The 22,536-nt window shown below is 43.5% G+C and overlaps 1 protein-coding gene across 4 annotated transcripts in view; it reads right to left on the bottom strand.

The window, feature by feature from the left end:
- Positions 1 to 2,016: 2,016 nt before the first annotated feature.
- NSF (N-ethylmaleimide sensitive factor, vesicle fusing ATPase) overlaps positions 2,017 to 22,536 on the bottom strand; it is a 165,162-nt gene continuing 144,642 nt past the window's right edge. For 2 of the 4 annotated variants that reach the window (XM_013980864.3, XM_005668696.4), the window contains exons 18-22: positions 8,832 to 8,966; positions 7,371 to 7,484; positions 4,129 to 4,184; positions 3,870 to 3,969; positions 2,017 to 3,671 (exon numbers count right to left, since the gene is read on the bottom strand). In XM_013980864.3, coding sequence (XP_013836318.1) covers positions 3,669 to 3,671; positions 3,870 to 3,969; positions 4,129 to 4,184; positions 7,371 to 7,484; positions 8,832 to 8,966 — 408 coding nt within the window. In that variant the 3' untranslated portion in view covers positions 2,017 to 3,668. 4 annotated transcript variants of the gene reach the window in all.

Below are 22,536 nucleotides of genomic sequence, written 5' to 3'. Positions count from 1 at the left end.
TGAATCTTACACTCCCAAAATGGTGTAACCGCATTAGCTGTATGGAGACTGTAGGCTGGGAAAATTTTAAACTTCCGTCTGCCTTGCAAACTGTCTCCACTCCTTGGGATTCTTGCCTATCACAGGCGCCATCTCCTGCATCTTAATGTCACGGTGTCCGCACAGCACACGCCCTCCGTGGGCCCAGCTCCAGGACCCAGTCTCAGCACTGCTTGCCAGCTGATGAGAAACTCTGGATCATTTTGCAATAACTTCTGAAATTTACATGCTTTTTTGAACTCTCATACACACCTTTCCCAGTCATTTCTTTGAAGAGGCTCATGGATCAAGTTGCCGGGGCAGGAAAATGAAATCTTGCTTTTACCTTCTGTGTTTGGGTTGGGTTGGTTGTTTATAGCTGACTCAGTGCTTCAAAAGTTCTGTTTACCAGGATTTGATTAATTTTACACATGTGAATCTACTTCATGACTTGTTGCTGAAACTCAGGGGAGGCTCTTCACTATAATTTTTATGGTATAAAAAGTTAGCCTTAAAGGAAAACACATTTTGGGTTTAACCACCATTATCCACTTTTTCTGTTACATTAAAAAAGAGTTGGGTGTTCCTGTCGTGGCGCAGTGGAAATGAATCTGACTAGGAACCGTGAAGTTGTGGATTCAATCCTTGGCCTCGCTCAGTGGGTTAAGGGTCCGGCGTTGCCATGAACTGTGGTGTAGATGGCAGGCATGGCTCGGATCCTGCATTGCTGTGGCTCAGGAGTAGGCCAGCAGCTGTAGCTCCGATTGGACTCCTAGCCTGGGAACTTCCATGTGCTGCAGGGGTGGCCCTAAAAAAAAAAAAAAAAGTATTTCAGTGAAGTTGTACAGATTTAGAAGGGATAAAATAGCATCCTTTTGTGAGGTTTTAATGACATCTTTTTTAAAATTTCTAAATTTATTTTTTGCTTTTTAGGGCCACACCGTCGGCATATGGAGGTTCCCAGGCTGGGGTCAAATCGGAGCTACAGCTGCTGGCCTACACCACAGCTCACAGCAACGCCGGATCCTTAACCCACTAATCGAGGTTGGGGATCGAACCTGCAACCTCATGGTTCCTAGTCGGATTCATTTCCACTGGGCCACAACGGGCACTCCTAATGACATCGTCTAACCAAAAAACAGCCTGTTAACAGTTCAGCCATAGAAGAAATCTAAGCAGCTAGGGAGTCTCCTTTGTTCCAGGCCAGGCTGCGCTGTAATCTTGAACGCTCAGATTCAAGATCTGAGCCCAGCATCGGCTTTGAGGAGCGCTGGGATGGCTTCAGCCTCTGCCTTCTCACGGCTGTGCAGGGACCAGGTTGACCTCAGGGTCATCCTCCCAGGAGGGTGTGGACACTCTGAGGTTGACCTCTCCCCACAGGCCTTGCTGATGTTCTGAGTGGCCTTTAGTCCTAACCTGAGCCACCTCTAAGGATCAGGGTTTAGGCTAAAAGATCTGATAGCTCAGAAATAAGCAAAATGGATAAAGGATACCAAAATGAACTATGTGAAGAAATCCCACTGAAAGTGTTTGAGTCCCTTGGTTTGCACGTGAAGGAGTAATTCTACTTGAGGAACAGGTTGTCTTCCTGGTTTATTACTAACCCACTTATGGCCTTAATATACTTGTGATTTTAATAAGGGGAAACAAGTAAAATAGGTGTAAAGATTCTTGTTGTACATTAACTCTGTAAAATCAGCTATTGAGCTGTTTTTTTCCTTTTGGCCACACCCATGACATGCAGAAGTTCCCTGGGCCAGGGATCAAACCTGAGCCTCAGCAGCAACCTGAGCCATGGCAGTGATGCTGGATCCTTAACCTGCTGAGCCACAAGGGAACTCCTGTTTTTCTCTTAAATTAACAATGTCTTCTAAATAATTAAAATCATCCACCTCCTCACACTAATAACAAAACAAGGAAGGGATTTTCCAAGCTCCCTCTTCATCCATTCATATCAGTTATGTATGTTGTTTGTACAAAATACGGGTCTGTAGAATGTTTTCAAGTATATTTACTCTTTATTGCATTCCTTCATTTGTATTAAACAATATAATTATATTTTTCAATATAATTTTGGACAAAACACAGAGACATAAACCTCATTTAACAGGAGACATAAGTTAATACAATGTGTGCTGCTTTCATGGGAAGAGAAAAGAGGCAAGCTCTAAAACAGGTAAGGGAATCCAGGCTACTGGCCACCAGGAATCACAGAATTTCACAATACAATCCACTTTAAAAAAAAAAAAAAAAAAAAGCCACAAAATAAGCTTGGGATGAAAATCCAAAGAAGAAAGTAGATGTGACATACAAGTCTACCAAAAATATACAGATAGTAAGATCTGCAGATAATTCACCTTCTACATGGGGACAGATGGCAGAGCGATACCCAAGCACACGGGCAACGAGCCTTAGGTAGCGTTAGGTACCTTCAGGTGGCTTCTGATTGCTTGTCCCTGAATTTTAAGCAGCAATGGGGAGAGAGTGGCATGTTCCACAATTCTCATCACCACACACGACGCGACCTAATTAAACTTCTTCAAAGGCAGCTGTAAGACAAACCACCGTTCTCTTTCCCTCGGGAAGAGGTGCGTGGAGGGAGAGGAATGCGCTTAGTGTGCTGGAATGGACGTGGAAGGACTGAGGGCTAGAAAGTGGTTTTTGGTTTTTCTGGAAAATGGTGTTTTATTTAGCGGCTAGAGAGTACAGATAACTTAAAGGAAGGCTACATGGTAAGTGGTTGGGCTAAGGAAAACAAAAGCGATGCTGAATAAGCCTTTGACATACACTAAGGGATTGCCCCATTTAGAGTTGGACACTAATTAGTGCTGCGAGGGCGGCAACTTACTTGGGTGACTCCTTTCTGTTTAGGGGTGTCAGCTTTTTCCACACGGAGCTTTCACACGTTTCTGACATCTACCAAGTGGTAATGATGAGCGCATCTCCTACCACACAGCCAACCACTTACACTAAGGGAACGTCACAGCCAGCACAGAAATACTGCGATTTTCTATTAAGAAAGATCTTCTGCTTGTAACATGGGAAACACCTCTGAAAATGATTGAGAACAGCATCTTAGAGATCCAAAGCCCTGTTTTTTTCAGGCAAAGATAACCAGCTTCCTGGGAGAACGTTTAACCAAATATCCAGTTGTCTTAGCGCAAGTATGGGGGAGGGGGAGTGGTAAGATAATCCCCTTGGACCCATACCTCTGTTCACTGCTCCTGGTTTACAGGTAGAAAGTCTTCCTTCTAATAGGCCAACTGTTGTTTTGCAACATCATCACGTTTGCTGAGCTTCTGGGTGGTGACGGCGGGGGCAGGGAGCTGAGAGCGTGTAGTGTTCACCAGTACAGTATGCTCCTACGTTTAAAGACTGAGGAAAGAAGAGTCAGCTTGCAGGGAAAGGTAAGCGCGGCATCCTAAGGCCAAGTTATACCTTCCACAAAATAGCGGAACATCTCAATAAGCACAAGGAAGGGAGTTTTATTGCACGAATCATGCAGAGTGAGCATGTGGTGAAGGTGGGGAACATTTCACTTTGTCCAGTATCTTGAGGAAGTTGAGCGAAGATCCCAGGCCATCTTCACCCTGGTCACTTCTCTTGGTCACTTTGCGTTGGAAAATAGTTCATTTTCAAAGTCCAGGGGGCTACTGAAAAAAATACCCAGAACACACACAAAAAAACAGATGAGGGTCTGCAAAAAGCTGTTGGTCACAAAAAAACACTAAAAAGCTTCTTAATGGCTTTTCTACATTTTTCTCTATGCATTTGCTATTAGATGTGCATTTCACAAAAGAAAAATGGTCACAGCTCCATGCATTTAAAAGCAGGTTCCAATAAATATGTACCATTGAGCTTTTTCCTGCACTGTGACAAGGCAGTTTTGCGAAGCAGGACAGGGAGAGCAAACCAACAGTACAACCCATTTCCTTGCTTGGTCTCTCAGACCTACAACACAGCGAAGAATTCTAATAAATGCAAACAAAGTTGTCCAAGAGAGGTTGCGAATTCAAATTCATGTGTACTTTATAGCACCTCTTAGAACAGGTGCTTGGACCTGAAAGGTCCGTAAGTCTGGCTGCTGGTTTTAAATGTTTATGTACTTACGCTCCTTCTTCTCTTAAGAGGGCCAAGAATTTTCTCACACGGTATTCAGGGTCCATCTAAATACATCAGAAGAAATAAAAAGGTTGGGTTAATGGTGCCCTCCAACTATGCGCTTACTTCCTGCCGAGAAAATGACTGGTTTCCTCTCCCGCTAGTGCTCTGCTGAGTCACAGAAATGCGTGGCCTGCTCCCTGACCAGTGTTCTGATAAACGGCCAAGCAGACAAGATCACTCGAGGCGAGTGAGTGGAGTTTCCTCGCGGAGAGCATTGTGGTTCCCAAAGACTCAGCTGGTCAGTGCTCCCAAGCGTGAGACCAGAGGGGGCCATTCCTGGGGGCGCAAGTGACGCCCAAGTCACAGGACTCAGCGAAGGCATAAAAGTGAGACCAAAACTGAAGAAACCAATTGATGTTGATTCAACCTAAAATAGTTTATTAATGCTATATGTGACACTTCTGGTTTTTTTTGGCATCGGTCTCCCTTGCATGGTTTGTTCTTTGCAATTAATGAAAAAAAAATGTGCTGAAACCAGAAAAAATGAACAGTGGGGCTGATTCCTCTGCCACGCTCTCTGGATAACCCGGTCTCCTGTGACTGAGAACGGCATCATGAGTCCCTGAAAAGATCGGGAAGTTAGTTCTGATTCAGGCTGTGGGTTCAGGTTGTTATTATTAATTATTCAATTTCATTCCATTTTCATATTTCTACTAATTTGTGTAATTCTATTTTATTCTCATTGGCCACCAGAGAGATGAAATTATGTAAAAAAAAATGATCATTAAAAACGTCTTTAATTCCTTAAGTTGATTTTTTATTGTAAGAAACACACCTAACTTTTAAAAAATGTTCCAGGGCAGGAGTCTGTTTCCCAAGAGGGAACTCCCTGCCCTCCAGGAATACCTTTCAAATGCTCAGTGCAGCTGCGGGTAAACGTGCAATTCGATTCCCCCCTCCAACCACTTTTTAAAAAAGATTTCTTCTCTTTTATCCCAGAAAAACTTCCAACAGAAGTTTCAAATGTATCAAAGTTAAGAGGTCAGACTACAAAGGACTAAGAAAAAGTGTGAATAGTTAACAAGTGAAACATTTTTCCTTTTGGGGAATAGAATTACATATGAATCAATTGTCAAGTTCTTTAAAAAAAAAAAGACCTGGCTGGAGCTCCGCTGTAGTCCGTACTTGCAGGTCTCTGCCCATTAACTCTATTTAATATGTGTGAGCAACGACTTACTGACTTGCCTGTAGCTATGGAATTAAAAGTCAAGAGAAAGGGAGGAAAAAAGTAATCTAGATAAATGACTTTATTCCCTCAGGTGACATCCAGTCAGAGCAGATCCTCAGCGCTGTGCAAGTTTTAACAGAATTGTGTATAGTGAACAGAGCGGTAACATGACTTATATTCTGCTCAACTACATGCCGCTTCACTTAGGCTCAGTCTCTCTAAGGCAGATCTAAAGAGAATTCACTCGGCTGCACGAAATCCGTTTGACATGAAGAGCTTCAAACTCAGAGGCCTATGAAGTGTCAGCCGCTGAGATGCGGCCTGAGTGCCCCGCTCTCACTTTCCACCCTCATCCACGGGAGGCATTCACGCCGCCCCTGACCTGCAGGCATCAAAGGAGGAGGAAGGGGTACGGATTGAGGAGAAAACCCCACATGGTGTCTTCTGTGCAATTATTGAAAAAGAAACTGTGCTGAAACTTAAAAAATGAAGAGTAGATGCTGACTTATTTGACAGATTTATCTTTTCCAAGGAAAGAGCTAATACATCTGTATATGCACCATTTCCAAGCATAAGCCTAAGCAAAGTGAGGCGTCTGTAACTTTAATTTACTACATAATGAAACATAAGTAAATCGGCTTAAAACAGTCCAGGTGAAAGTTCAATAAATTAAACTTTAGGTATCTGAAAGCCACAGTGTCATTTTAAAATAAATTTACCAGCAAGATTAAAAAGGATGCATTTCATGATTCCAAATTGTTATTGGTCCAAGAGCCTATTTCAGAAGTAAGTGAAACTCCAATTTCACCTCTGCCACCCACAAGTCACACTGATTGAACAGCAGGACTGAGCAGAAATACATAACCCTCAGAAGGCAGCCAGTCTGTCCGCCTAGGACCTGGGAGAGATGCATTCAACACAAGTTTACTGTGTGCCCTCCTCTGTGTCCAGCTCTGTTCGAGGGGCTGTAGATTCAATAGTGAGTGAGAGCCAAGGTCCCCGAACTCACAGAGCTTGGAAGGGATGCCGTTATTATCTAGCAAGTCTGCCAGGTAAGAACAAAAGACAAGGTGGGCACAGGGAGGGGTAAAGTTGCAAAAAGAAGAAAGCTAAGTTGCCAGAGGATGTGAGAAAGTCCCAAAGAAGCTTCATCTGTTTTTGCCCAGGCAGTAGCCTGGGGCTTAGTTTTCTATGTGATCCTGGACAATTCAACCCCGCAGCAGTTTGCCTGAAATTATGAGGAACCCAGCCAGGGGAAAATATACAGAGCCCAAGTCTAATCCATACAACTCACTTCCCCTGGCCCTTGAGGCCATCTCCAGGGCCCTTCTGGTGTCTGTGCAGTAGCTTCCTGACCTCTGATGGACAACGCCATCCCCTCTCCTTCGACAACTGGCAGTGACCTTGGATAACTCACTGACAATCTGTGGGACACTCAATAACCTCCCTTCTAAAATGAGAGGCAGCAGAACAATTGTTCTTTCAAGTCTTTCCTAGTTCTAGGATCTAATGCTACCTACACTAAAACTTAGAGTAACTTTATCTTTTATTTATTTTATTTTTGCTATTTCTTGGGCCGCTCCCGCGGCATATGGAGGTTCCCAGGCTAGGGGTCCAATTGGAGCTGTAGCTGTCGGCCTAGGCCAGAGCCACAGCAACGCGGGATCCGAGCCACGTCTGCAACCTACACCACAGCTCACGGCAACGCTGGATCCTTAACCCACTGAGCAAGGGCAGGGATCGAACCCGAAACCTCATGGTTCCTAGTCGGATTCGTTAACCACTGCACCACGACGGGAACTCCTATCTTTTATTTTTGCATTTTAAGAAGTGGGAAAGCAAAGTACCAACAGGTTACTGTTTGATCTCAGAAGTGGGCTCCTAACACTGACTTGAGTTTGGAAATAACATAAGGGAATTATAACTTAATTAAAACCTTTGTGAGAGGTAATGATAAAACCTCTCTGCATATATCCTGAAGCTTCTATGTCTGAGCCACATGGCGAAGGCAGCATCTTACCTGCAGGGACATCTCGATCAACATTAGTAACTTCTTGATCCCGATCCAGACCTTCTTCCCTTTGACTTGCTGTGCAATTGTGGTACGTTCCTTATCCTTGAAGTTGCCCAACAGCTACGTGAACAATAAAAAAACAAAAAACGAAAGCACCTCTATGAGTGCCTCAACGGCAGTAGTTAATTCTCATACTTACCCTTGAAAGAGGAGTGCTAAGAACTACCTGACTGGTTCAAGCTGATAGAATTCTCTCAGAACTTTAAAATCCAACCTGACTTTTCTGAGTCCAGTAGGTACAATTCTGAAAATGAAAATTGGTATCCTAAGCCCTGTTTTCCTATGGACGGTCATTATAATTTAGAGACATATTTGCTGGGGGAAAAAGAGCTCCAATCCTTAATAAATATCAGTTAAAATTCTTAACATTCCTTTCTAGGAATAATCTGTATGTGTCAAAGCAGAATAAATTTAATTTCTCTTACTCAACTCCAGCACAAAAACTGCACAAATAGGTAACCCAAAGACATATATCATATGGATTCTCTTCCTTTCTTTCTCTCTCTCTCTCTCTTTGCTTTTCAGGGCCACACTCATGGCATATGAAAGTTCCCAGGCTACAGGTTGAATCGCAGCTGCAGCTGCTGGCCTACACCACAGCAACACATGATCCAAGCAGCATCTGTGACCTACACCATAGCTCATGGCAACACCAGATCCTTAAGCCACTGAGTGAGACCACGGATCGAACCCGTGTCCTCTGGATACTAGTCAGATTCGTTTCCACTGTGCCACGAAGGGAACACTCGATAATTTGCTTCGTTGGGTGTTTGCCCCAACGGTATAGGTCTTGAGGATTTTAAGAAGTTCCTGAATCTACCACAGCTGAATAGTCACTGGATGTTTGCTAACAGATCTGATCAAGTCATTTGTACACACTGATATTAATGGAAAGTTTAATAAAGGACTTTAAAAAAAAAATTTAAAGACTCATTCTCAAAAAATGTGAGCAATCATTTCCATGTCATGAACTTGTTAATAAAGGTCTTTTTAAGAAGTTTCTAAGGTTTTAATTGTTATTCCAATGTATTAAACACAAGTAAATGGGCTGAAAGCTAGTCTGAATAACTGAATTTTCCATATATTGATTACTTGACTCCCCTTCCTCTATTTCACATTTCTGGTTCATGTCATCTATACATTACTCAGGCTGGGCACGAGACTATTCATTCCTGGCAGTTTGTATGCTGCTGAAACTGAGGAATGAGAAATTACTTCCCTCTCACTTACATTTATTTCTTCTAATTCCTGAAAATGATTCTGGAGGTACACCCTCGGTTCCATGTTCCAGGTTAACACAGAAACTGAACATCAGGTGCTCAGTTTGAAGGTGCCCAACACTTTAGCACTGATTCCAGCCTCAACTCCTTTCTTTAAACAGTGTGCAATCCACTGACTCATCCTCACCTCCAAAGCCTCTAGCAGCTGCTCTCCCGTGGCGATGTTGGGCACGTGGATGGTGGTGCTGAAAGCGTTAAGCATCTCCATCTCCTGAAGGACATCTTTGCGGCTAGTGGTCCCGATGATAAGAAGCTTGCGGCCCTGATCATGGGGAGAAAATGTGTTAAAACACACAGGAGAAGACTGGTTAGGAAACTAGAGTAAACCTGAACAAGAGTCATTTATTTAATTGCAGAAATGTGAATGATTACACAAAAGAGAAGGAAAAAATTCAGAATTTTGCTCTGGGAAATCTAAAAGTATCAACAACGTGACTCAGAAAGAGCATCGCTTTCTTCAGAACTTGGTCCAGAAAGAGGCAACTGCTCTTACTCCTCATTCATATCAATAAAATAATGGATGAGTAAACCAGGAAGACACACAAACCAGATAGAAAGATACCTTAGCATATGTTTGTAATTCATGTTTCACAGCGAATACGGTATATGTATGGCTGGAAAAAAAAAATGAATGAATGGAAAGTCCACGCCACCCACTTAGCAAGGCTTTATGCTTTTTAGAAGGATTAGGGTAATAATAATATATTTATGCAACAGTTAACTGTGAGAGGCACAGTGCTAAGTGCTTTACAAAATTGTCTCACTTAATATTTTAAAATTGCATTTTAATTTTTAACCCCCAAATAGTCAAGAAATGTTTAAAAACTACACCTGGCTTAGGCCACCATTCCTGCTTCCCTCTCTGAGAGGGAACCATTTTCACCTCTTAGTTTTTCTTCTTGTATTTACTTCCTGATCTTTAAATAACAAGGTTATAGTATTCTATGTAGATTTTTCTTTTCAGTTTAAATGTTATTTCCTGAATTCCTGTTATGGAAGATGGAGATTTGATATTAATTTTGCACTTATCCCCTATCTCCAATATGTCCCTTTTCATGTCCATCCAATATAGTTATTTCAGTCTTTGGTTAAATTAATTAATTAATTTTCTGCTTTCTAGGGCTACACCTGCGGCCTATGGAGATTCCCAGGCTAGGGGTCTAATCAGAGCTACAGCCACGGCAACGTGGGTTCCGAACCGTGTCTGTGACCTACACCACAGCTCACGGCAATGTCCAATCCTTAACCCACTGAACGAGGCCAGGGATCGAACCCCCAACCTCATGGTTCCTAGTGGGATTTGTTTCCACTGAACCACGATGGGAACTCCCTGGCTAAATTTATATGTAGTATTTACGATGATAATATAAATATGACTTATGGCCAAGCCATGTAGTGTACTATTAAATTCCCTTTCTTGGGCAACACTTTGTTTTTATTAGAGTTAAGAATTGCCATTTCCCCCTTTGCTTAGTTTACTAGGTGCCTATCACAATTTTATCCCCAAATAAATGCAGCCATAATATCCTTTTAATATGTTCTAACATGTTAGGGGATTTTAAAGTTTTGGGTGTTTTTTCTTGAAGACAGCCTCCTCTTGGAGGCCTCTGTTCTCCAGGCCTGGTGCACAGCTGTTACTCTAGAACTTTCCTCTCCTCTCTTACATACCCTTTATCTTAGCCTTCCTTTTTTTTTTTTTTTCCCCCCACTTATCCCCTCTTTTCTGGGGTACATATACTTCAAAAGCTTCCTGAGGAAGGGTGTATGGCAGGTGAAATTAAGACCTTACATGTCTGGACATGCCTTTATCCCACCCTTAATACTGTATATTCCCTTTATACTGGATAGTTTGGCTTGGGATAGAGAATAGGTAAGAAATAATTGTCCTCTCAGAATGTTCAAGGGCTTATTCTATTGTCTTTTAATTTTCAGTGTTGCTGACTAGAGGACTGATACTATTCTGATTTTCTGACTCATTGTTTCTAACTTTGAAAAAAGATTTAATTTAAAAGAATCTTTTCTTTATCCCCATGCTATAATTTCAGTTATGAACCTTGAGCTAAGTCTTTGTTTACTACTTTTGCTGGTACTAGATGGATCCTTTCTAAACTGGAAACTCCAGGAAGTTCCCACTGTGGCTCAGCGGGTTAAGAGCCCAACACAGTGTCCATGAGAATGTGGGTTCCAGCCCTGGCCTCACTCAGTGGGTTAAGGATCTGGGGTTGTTGCAAGCTACAGTGTAGGTTGCAGCTGCAGCTCAGATCTGGGATTGCTGTGGCTGGCAGCTGCAGCTCTGATTTGACCCCTAGCCTGGGAAATTTCATATGCTGCAGGTATGGCACTAAAGAGAAAGAAAAAAAAAAAAAAAAAAGAGCAAAACCAAAAAACCCCTGGAAACTCCAGTTGTTTAGTTCTAGGAAATATCTTGGATTACTTTTTGAAATTTCATTTAGTCCCCATAGCCCTGAACATCCATTAGTTGGATACAGTTCTACTAAGATTTTGCTTCTGTGTTTTCTAATATAAAATTTGGGTCAGTTTCAACTTTATCTTCCAAATTGTTTATTAACCCCTTTCCATAATTTATTTCTTTTCTTTTTTTTTTTTTTTTTTTTTTTTTGTCTTTTTGCTATTTCTTGGCCCGCTCCTGCGGCATATGGAGGTTCCCAGGCTGGGGGTCTAATCGGAGCTGTGGCCGCCAGCCTACGCCAGAGCCACAGCAACGCAGGATCCGAGCCGCATCTGCAACCTACACCACAGCTCATGGCAACGCCGGATCGTTAACCCACTGAGCAAGGGCAGGGACCGAACCCGCAACCTCATGGTTCCTAGTCGGATTCGTTAACCACTGCGCCAGGATGGGAACTCCCCATAATTTATTTTTAAAAATTACATCCTATATCTATTTCATGAACACTACCTTATTGTAGATCTCTGTGAATACTATATGTTCTATTTTATTTTTTTAGGGTTGCACCTGCAGCATGTGGAGGTTCTCAGGCTGGGGTCTAATCGGAGCTACAGCTGCCAGCCTACACCAGAGCCACAGCCAGGTGGGATCTGAGCCACATCTTCGACCTACATCCCAGCTCATGGCAATGCCGGATCCTTAACCTCTGAGTGAGGCCAGGGATCCACATTCAAGTCAGGTTTGTTAACTACTGAGCCACAATGGGAACTCCAATACTATGTATCAAAAAAAAAAGAAAAAAAATGTTTTCTTCTTTTCTCTGCTTTGTCTTTGTTTCCTCTGAGTACCTTCGCCTTTGTTCCCTGGTGGTTTTCCTCCACCAATGCCTGGTGATTATTGGATGACTATTCATGTTTAGGAGTTGAACTAATGACTGGAAGCTGAGTCTGAGGGCGTCATGACAGGATGACCAGATAAGACTTGGCTGATTACTAGGGGTCCCTTAAAGGTCAGGGTGTGTACATTCTTCCCAGAGAAGAGTCTTCCAGTCTCCTTCCTGAGGCTATACAGTCTCATTTCCAATATACTACATGGGAGTTGATGGGGGAAGAGGTCTGGGTACCTCCTCACTCAATATGGAAACTTCCACTTATTCCTATTTGCAGTGTGGCACCTCTTCAGACCAATCTCTCATTCAGTGTCCATTATAATCCTGAAATTACATATCAGTATTATTTCTATTTTACTGATGAAGCTATTAAGTGTCACAGATTTAACTAATTTGTTCAAGGTCTAATAACTAATAAATGATGGGGCCAGGGATGGAAATCAGATCCAGAATCCAAAATTATGTACTGCCTTTTGGAGTTCCTGTCGTGGCTCAGTGGTTGACAAAGTGGACTAGTATCCATGAAGATGCGAGTTCGATCCCTGGCCTTGCTCAGTGGGTTAAGGATCTGGCATTGCCGTGAGCTGTGGTGTAGGTTACAGACAAGGCTCGAATCCCGCATTGCTGTGGCTGTGTCGTAGGCCAGCAGCTGTAGCTCTGACTCAACCCCTAGCCTGGGAACCTTCATATGCCACGGATGCGGCCCTAAAAAAGACCAAAGACAAAAAAAAAAAAAAAAATTATTATTGTACACTGCCTTTTTTCATGAAGAAAAACAAAATTTTAAAATGTTTACTTGAAAATGTAAGAGGAATGAATTTTAAACTATGTCACTAGACTAATGATACATACTCATTCCACACCTAAGCCTTTAATCCTTAAATCTATTCACAGATCTTAGAAACTCAGGACATTAAAATACATGAGGAAACAAAAAATTATTATGTGAAAAGATTTCAAGAAATTGAAGATCAGATCCAAAACAATTTCTATTTGGGTTTGGTAAATGTCAAACCACTACTGTGAGTAAGGCATGCTGGCCTTTCTCAGTCTTCCTCATTGTTTTTGTCCATCTATTCTGCCAAGAATGGATGATGCGCCAACATAAATGGATGATGCTACCAAAGAAACAAAGCGGAGGCCTCCTGGTATAATTAGTAACTGGCATAGCAAATGCCTGTGCGAAGGCTATGAGACAGAGGTTTACCTATGAAGTATGTAGACTAAAGGTAATTATTATTCAAGAAATTGACTAGCAAAAAAATCAAAGACATTTGTCCGCACACCTTTACCAAGCTCCTCGGTGAATATGGAGCAGACCTTGTATGCAGAGGGAGAGGGCAGAAGAGATGAGTGCAGTCCGGTGTGGAAGGTGGAGGCACTGCATGCAGGGTGTCACCGCAGAGGGCAGAAACAGCTTCTCCGGAGGAGCAAGACCCGACTGAGTCTTGAGGAGTGAGGAGGTTGATTAGGGGATGAAGGGGCAGGACATTCCAAGCCAGAAGGAGCCGAAATAGATAAACCCAAAACAAAAACTGGGGTGGTGGGGTGATTACGAACACGTAAAGACACATAATAAACAGTCACAGAAAAGTGGTGCTTTGACACTCAAGCTATTTTCCAAGACGAAATTCTAGTTGTGAACCTAGGAACACATCCCCAAAGCCTCGGAGATGCCAAAAGCCACGCAGAAGGGGACGTCTTCATTACAATGAAAGGTAATGGCTACTCCGCTTTTTCTCTTGGGTGGGTTTTCAATGTTCCACGGTCCCTAATTCAAACTCCCTCATCGTGCCCCTCGCTTCCGGAGGGCACTGGCTCTTACTCATCCCAGAAAGCTGGAACCGCCGCTTTCCTAGTGATCCTTTCTTACGTTACCACTGGCTCGGCTCCTCAGAGTGTTGAAAGACTGGGAAATGTAGAGCCACTTATAATGGAGACGCTAATTTATGTTTTGCTTTTCTTCTTGTTTAACGAGACTGCAGACGCTGCGGAGAGGTCATGACCCAGGCAGGTTCAGGCCTTGACGTGTAAGCCTCTTCTTTAAGAAAAGACCAAAAAACATTACCAAATAATTAAATGGCGCTGGGTCATTCTGTATATTAATTAGTGGTAATACTTGGGAGGAAGCGTTCATGGAAAACCAACTCTCAATATACTAATATATCACATTGGAGAACATTTTGGAGAAAAAGCTGCCAGCAGCATGAAATGGGAAGGCCAGCTTTCAAAATAAAAGTAGAGGCATTCCTGCCGTGGCTCAGAGGTAATAAAGCTGACTAGAATCCATGAGGATGTAGGTTCGATCCCTGATCTTCGATCCCTCAGTGGGTTAAGGATCTGGTGTTGCTGTGAGCTGTGGTGTAAGTCACAGATGCGGCTGGGACCCAGCATTGCTGTGGCTGTGGTGTAGACCAGCAGCTGCAGCTCCCATTCGACCCCTAGCTTGGGAACTTCAGTATACCTCGGGTGCAGCCCTAAAATAAATAAGTAAAAAAATAAAAGTAGAGCTCCATCCAAGAGGGGAATGGAACGGCTACTAGCCTGAGTATGTTGTGCCAAAACATGCCCCTTGATGGAAAGAAAAAAAAAAAAAGGCAGAATGGTAACTTTACTTGGAAAAAAATTGTTCCCAGCAGACTCTTTACTGAGATTTTCTAGTCTTGATGCAATAAAGAAAAGGCCTAAATAAAATGACTATCTGCCAATCGGATTATGATAAACATTGTTCCAAGGTTAAATAAGTATTAGTTAACTAATTCTCAGTACCATAAGAAACAACTCAGGTGAAAACATTACCATGAAAAAGGCAGGGCTCAGTCAGGTGTTGATCCTTCAAAAAAACACTTCTTTACATGATGAAGAATGAACCAAGTACTAAGCAGTATCTAAGCCTTTTGCCACACAAAGGACTAACCAGATAATCCACACCCTTTCATAGGTCCTGTCCATTCATTGGTCCTAATAAACTGATTTGTAACAAAAGTTCATGTGGAAGAAAGCTTCCCCCCCTTAAATAAAAACGCCACCAGTATAATAATGCAGTGAAATGGAAGGACTGATTTTAACCTGCTAACGAAAGTAAAGTCAGTTATGCAGTAGAGAAAGGCCAATTCTTTCCATATCACTGAATATCCATATTCAATGCTAAGCAAGTGGCAATACATCCCTGGGAAGAAGAATGAACTGTGAACAATTGGAAACCCTGATATGGATTAAGAAGTAAGTTTAAAAGTGTAACTCACAACTGCTGTGTGCTGGGGGCCTTAAACTTTATTTTCTGATTGTTAGAATTGGAGGCTTTTGTAAACGAAATTGAAAGTTTTCAGAATTTAGAATTTATAAGCCCCATTAAGCAAAAGATCAAGTAATTAGCTGATCAGACCACTAACATGAATGGACTCTGCTCAGGTATTTTATGGAATTATGAGACTTGGTTTGTGGCTCCAAAGTGAGTACAATTTAGTTGGGGAGAGCAAATAAATATTTAGGGACCGCTACCAAGAAACTCGCCGGCAAATACAAACAATGGCTGAGGGGACACTGCCTGTGGAGGCAGCTTCATCAGCGTGGGGCCATCTAGGAAGACTCCTGTGGTACAGGAGAGACGCTGACAAAGAGGAGGCCCTGGAAGAGAAGGGACGGGTCCCCTACCTCCTAATTCCTCTGTGGGTGGTAGAAGCAGCAGAGCTAGAGCACTCAGGGCTGAAAATTAAATCTTTTCAGAGAGATGGGGAGTATGCAGCCCATAAAAGCAAGACTCAGAATGCTAAACTAAGGAAGGAGATTTAGTATAAAAAGCAACAGGAAACTAAAGACGGTGCTGGAGGAGGAAGGACATGATGAAGAGAAAGATGATCCTGACAGCCTCATGCTGGGCGGTCCAGCGCTCGAGAGAAAGTTGCTGCCGGAAAGACGCGGTCTCAGGGTGAGTGCGCCCAGCGAGGATCTGCACCTCTTTGCTGCCCACGCTGTCCTTTTAAGTGCAAGCCCCAGGTGGGCAGAAAGCAAGAGAGGAGAGGCAAGTTCCCTAATGGACAGGTGGCTTTTGGTGCCACAGAGAAAGCACAGGCTCCATCATTCATAGCTGGGTGGTTTGGACTCCATTACTGAACTTTCCAGCACCAGTCTCCTCCTCAACCATAACAGTGGGATTCAAAATCCTACCCACCTGTCAGAATAGAGCAGGAGATGAAGAATGCTGGGGAGGAGAGAGCCTTTGCCGTCGCTGTCAGAGGAGGCAGGAATGAAGGAAGTGAGAGCCTTGAGAGGAACCTGAAAAACCGCGCGGCCTGGGATGTCAGGAATGCATGGCATCAGGTCGGGCACCTGAGAACTCCTCTCTTCCCAGCAACGCAGGGCCCTGGCAGCCAATGGGTACAGACGGCATGTTCTCCCAGAGGCCCAGACTCCCTCTGCCACAGTGCTAGGAGACGAGAGCGCCAATCTGCAGCTTCACCAGGCCTTCGGCGAGGCCTGAAACTAACGATCACACACCCCTCGGAAGGAGCCAGGCGAGAGTGGGGGGCCTTGGCAAGAGGCGGGGGCCTCGGAGCAAGAAAGCAGCTCAGGGCTGAGGGTGTGAAGCTTTCCTGGTCAGAGGTGCTTCAGACCATCCTTGATCTTAGCTTCATTTTTGAAATGGGAGTAGTAACGGCTCATATTTTTACTCAGTGTGGTGATTCAACGCAGAGAAAAAAAATTCTGTCCACCTAAGACATTGTGCAACTTTGCCACTGCATTTATTTGCAAGTCTGAATCCTATTTCTAGTCTATCAACTCCCTGGGGGCAGAGCCCATGTTTTCTTCATCTCTGTCCCTGCAGTTCTTAGCACAGCACGCCTGGCGCACAGCAGATCCCTCCCTCTGCCTGGAATGTTCTTCCCTTGTACGGCTCTCTGCCTCGGTCAGGGCTTTGCTTGAGTGTCGCCTTTCCCACCAGAGCTACTCCCACCCATGTTTAAAAGTGCAACACCCCCTCCTCATCTCCCTTATCCTGCTCTTCCCCCCAGAGTATGGACTACCTTTCAACATATTATGTCTTTTTTTTTTTTTTTTGCCATTTCTAGGGCCGATTCTGCGACACATGGAGGTTCCCAGGCTAGGGGTCTAATTGGAGCTGTAGCCGCCGGCCTACACCAGAGCCACAGCAACGCTGGATCCGAGCCGCGTCTGCAACATATACCACAGCTCACGACAACGCTGGATCCTTAACCCACTGAGTGAGGCCAGGGATCGAACCCGCAACCTCATGGTTCCTAGTCGGATTCATTAACCACTGAGCCACGACGGGAACGTCCCTTTCAACATATTACATACTTGCCTCATAGTCTTTTTTCTTTTTTTTCTTTAGGGCCACACCTGTGGCATATGGAAGTTCCAAGGCTAGGGGGCGAATGGGAGCTGCAGCTGTCAGCCCACATCACAACAACCCCAGATCCGAGCCGCCTCTGCGACCTACAGTGCAGCTTGTGACAACCGCCAGATCCTTAACCCACTGAGTGAGGCCAGGGATCGAACCTGCATCCTCATGGATGCTAGTTGGATTCTTAACCTGCTGAGCCACAACGGGAACTCCTCATTTACAGTCTTTATTTATTTATTCTATTTACTGCTGGTCTTCCCTTAAGAGTACAGGCCTTGGGTCTGGTTTTATTGATGTATCCAGGGCTAGCATAATGCCTTGAACACAGTAAGAAGTTAATACATCTGTGTTGAAGGAATGAATGCATAGTGATCTCGGCTACGCGGGTTTCAAGGGCAGCAGATCGCCCCTTCCATGTTCCATTTTCTCTTCTGGCCCTGGAAACATGCACATGAGACCAAACGTTCATCTACAGTTTCAGAGAATCTGTACCTCTGAGCCCCAAGTGCTGAATGTTAAGATAACAAGTCAATAAGGCTTAAAGTCAATCTAGAACGAATAGTATGTATGATTCATTTACTATATAAGAGACAAAGGCTGTCCTATCTCTTTCTTTTAGCTAGTCAATCACTAAGCTATTCATAACTATTCATAATAGAGACTTCTCTAACAGAGAAATGGTAAGATTCATTAGAAGCCATTAATTTAAGCTAGAGAGATAAGTATTATAAGCATCTCCTACAATGCTTGGTTTCCCCAAACCAAGGGAAAAATTTGACTCCTGTTAAAAACAACCAGGAGTCTGGACAGTGAAAGGAGAAAAATGGGGTCTCTGAAAATGCTGCATGCATTTCTGATTTCTCATGCTCAAATGTCTGTGACTTCTTCTTCTTCTTCTTCTTTTTTTTTTTTTTTTTTGTAGTTAAATGTTTAAGTTGAATACCAAAGGAAGGATGTTTCAAATAAATCATGCTACAACGAGGCAGACAACTACACTTTAACTCTCCATTAGATTTTACCCTGAAGCAAATTCTTAGTCTCCCGTCTTTGTAACCATCCTCCTGGTGCTGCAAGCAGGGCAGAGGACAGTAAGGAGGGGAATTCATGATGCAGAAACTTCGCCCCCAATAATTTTTTTTTTTTGGTCTTTTTGCTATTTCTTGGGCCGCTCCCACGGCATATGGAGGTTCCCAGGCTAGGGGTCCAATTGGAGCTGTAGCCACCGGCCTACACCAGAGCCACAGCAATACGGGATCCAAGCCGCGTCTGCAACCTACACCACAGCTCACGGCAACGCTGGATCCTTAACCCACTGAGCAAGGGCAGAGACTGAACCCGCAACCTCATGGTTCCTAGTCGGATTCGTTAACCACTGCGCCACGACGGGAACTCCCGCCCCCAATAATTTTAAGAAATTACTATAGGCAAGAGCAGACCACTCTGGGATATTAAAGAACACGTGAGTACCAGTTTATGAAAAAGACACAGAATCATCAGATTTTTCTCCTCAGAGTAGCTCTGAAAGCTTACCTAGTTCTCTCCTTCTCCACCCCTCTCCTGCTATTTTGTAGGTGAGAAACCAGGGTGAGCTCTTGCATCCAGGCAGGGAGCTGAAACTAGAGTTCAGGCCTCTGACATTTCTACTATGCTTTGCTGTCCATTCTAAGTCATGTAATTTTTAACTTAGATAAGCCATGGCTGATCTCTTAATTATGAACTGGGTAGATATATCACCTAGAAATTATGACCTTTGAGTTCTTAGGAGAAAAAGGTTAAATAAATTAAGAAAATGAAGATGTACTGACTGTGCCACAGTATTCTTAGTGCCCAAAGATTTTGCAGGTGCTCTCTCATTAGAAACTTAACCAAGATCAGCAAATCCAAACTCCTTGGCCTGGGACTCCCAGGAGATTTTCCCTACTTCCCTCAGCTTATAGCTTGATTATTTTAATGACCCCGTGGCTCTAATCAGGTCAATTTCTTCTTTCTCGTTTGGTTTCTACCTGTACGACTTTTATCCAGAGCATTCCTCTTTATTAAAATGTTTTCCAGAGTTTCCTACCAATTTGCAATTGTCTCATATGTTCAAGACATTTCAAAACGTGCCTTCTCACCCCATTCTGCCCTCATTTGACCCCACATGACTCAGTTTATTCCTTGAGGCGCCAACCTCTCAGAACATGGATTCAATGTGCCCAGTTAAAATACTTCACTTATCTGGAGGCCAATTTGCTGGACAATTTCAACTATCCAGAACATAGCCAAGAACTAAGAAACACGCAAAAATTCTCTGACTTCTAAAATTCTCTAACTTCTAGAAGAAACCAAATAAATGCGGCTCAAATGACTTTCCTCACAGGTAGGGCCAACTTATCCATTAGGCACAGTGGGCGCAGAGGCCAGGGCCACAAAAACATTCTAATTTCTTCTAAAGTCTTTGGGAGTTCTGTGGCTCAGCAGGCTAAGGATCTGGCATTGCCACTGCAGCAGCTTGGGTCACTGCTGTGGTGGGGGTTTGATCCGTGGCCTGGGAAATTCCACATGCCATAGGCATGGCCAAAAACAATCAGAAAAAGAAAAGAAGTTTCAGGTTGAAGAAAATATTTTATTTTTTTATTTTTATTTATTTATTTTTTTTGTCTTTTTGCCATTTCTTGGGCCGCTTCCACGGCATATGGAGGTTCCCAGGCTAGGGGTCGAATCAGAGCTGTAGCTACCGGCCTACGCCAGAGCCACAGCAACATGGGATCCGAGCCACGTCTGCAACCTACACCACAGCTCATGGCAACGCCGGATCGTTAACCCACTGAGCAAGGGCAGGGACCGAACCCGCAACCTCATGGTTCCTAGTCGGATTCGTTAACCACTGCGCCACGACGGGAACTCCTATTTTTTTTTTTTTTTTGCCTTTTCTAGGGCCGCTCCCGCGGCATATGGAGGTTCCCAGGCTAGGGGTCGAATTGGAGCCACAGCTGCCAGCCTACACCACAGCCATAGCAATGCCAGATCCGAGCTGCATCTGCCACCTACACCACAGTTCACGGCAACGCCGGATCCTTAACCCACTGAGCAAGGCCAGGGATCGAACCTGCAACCTCATGGTTCCTAGTCAGATTCGTTAACCACTGCGCCACGACGGGAACTCCCTGAAGAAAATATTTTAAGTACCAAGGTTAGAAAATAAAAATTTTTAACTTTTTATGGCGAAAAAGACCCACCAATGTCATAATGTGGTCCTGCTCAGAGGAAAATGCCTCATCAGGGCCTAGTTATTCTTACTTTATAGATAACTCAGGAGGCCTGATGGTTGCCTGTTTTATTCCTTAGTTCACAGCTGACAAGACGCAGCAAATTAGAAGAGGGGGACTGTCAGAGGCAGACAGGCTGGCACAACTCACCTGGATTCTGCAAGTAGAAGCTGATAGCAAAAACCATTAAAAACGAGAAAAAGCACCAAAAAACCCTCAAAAAACAGGGCCCACTGGGCCTACTTAATGACCGCCAGGGCTGAGTCCTCTACATTCCAATAGTTCCTGCATAATCGCCGTGTGATTATGGTTGTAATGATGATCCTGACTCATTACCATAGTGCTTTTCATACTTTGTTTCAGACACCAAAGATGTATGTAGCATTTTTCCCTCTTAAAAAAGGCTAAAGTATAACAATTGATATTTAAAGACATTAAGCTTCACTCATTTGGAAAAAATGCAGCCTTTGATTTCTTAGGAATTCCTATTCCTCCCTCCAGTGAAAGTGCACATGCCGTATGAAGCCTAAGATGAGTGACTGTACACAGAACATATCCTTAAATTCCCAGGTATCGGTTCCTATGTACATAATAAGCATGTTCTAATTGTGGTGCAGGCATATCTTTCACCATCTCTCCCCGCTGCTGCAGAGCTGGAACTCATCAGAGGACAATGGTCCTGACGACGCTCCCTTTTGCTCATCTTTCCAGACCAAGAACTACTATTTGTGAAATATCTGCAGATTTTTCTCAGGTAAAATGGACCATACTTTCCTCTATATTCCACTGGAACTCACATAACTTATAAAACCTAACTACATATATCACTGTCTCTACACACCTTTCTCCCTCTCTAGAAAGAGACACCAACTAGCCTGCATATAAATGAGAAAAAAAAAAAAAAAAAAAAAAAAAAAAGCCCTCCTAGGTGGATGAATCAGAAAAAAGTAGTCTTCTGGGTCCATGTAGCCACCCTTGTCCCCATTCCCTAAAGCTCCAGCACTTCATATGAGTGAAAAGGGACCCCTTTCCCTCTTTCTCAGGGCTAGGGTTGCCAGATAAAGCCCTGAGTGTAAGTATGTCCCAAATAGTGCATGGGATATACTTATACTAAAAGAGTATTTGAAATCTTTCTGAAATGCAAATTTACCTAGGCATCCTGTATGCTTATCTACTAAATCTGGCAACCCTACTCAGCTGGGCAGTTTCACACACTAGGGTTCTCACCTCATAGGATAAGCAGAGTGTGGGCTGGATGTTAACCCCCACTTGCTACTTGACCTTGGGCATAGCTTGTGCCAAAACTGTACAACTGGATAGGCAGTCCTGGATTATGAGCTTTTTGAGGACAAGTACCATGTATTATTCATCTTTGTTATTTCTATCACGTAGAACAAAGTTTATTAACTGTACATCCTAATAAAAGCATATATTCCTTTTTTTTTTTTTTTTGTCTTTTTGCTATTTCTTGGGCCACTCCCGCAGCATATGGAGATTCCCAGGCTAGGGGTTGAATAGGAGCCGTAGCCACCGGCCTATGCCAGAGCCACAGCAACGTGGGATCCGAACCGCGTCTGCAACCTACACCACAGCTCACCGAGCAAGGGCAGGGATCGAACCCGAAACCTCATGGTTCCTAATGGGATTCGTTAACTACTGTGCCACAACGGGAACTCCCTAAAAGCATATATTCCTTAAAGAAATACTTCAAACTTTTATTATTATTTCCAAGGAAATACCTTTGGATAGAAAAGTAACTTCCCATCTCCCTCCATGAAGCTTAATACAACTGTCACCACCTATCTTGGTCAACCTTGGCCACACTGGCATCATTCTACCATCCTAAGTCCAGCCTGGAAGCACAGCACTGAGCTGAAGGCCAGGTGGATGTCAGAGGACAACTCAGAGGGTCAGGAGGCA

Source organism: Sus scrofa, chromosome 12 (genome assembly GCF_054392235.1).
Source record: "Sus scrofa isolate SSC_HxYL_T2T_F1_AM1 chromosome 12, Sscrofa_HxYL_maternal_Yorkshire_Landrace_v2.0, whole genome shotgun sequence".
NCBI classification, from domain to species: Eukaryota; Metazoa; Chordata; class Mammalia; order Artiodactyla; family Suidae; genus Sus; species Sus scrofa.
The sequence above is the reverse complement of the archived record's forward strand: the minus strand, read 5'-3'. Positions and strand labels throughout refer to the sequence as shown.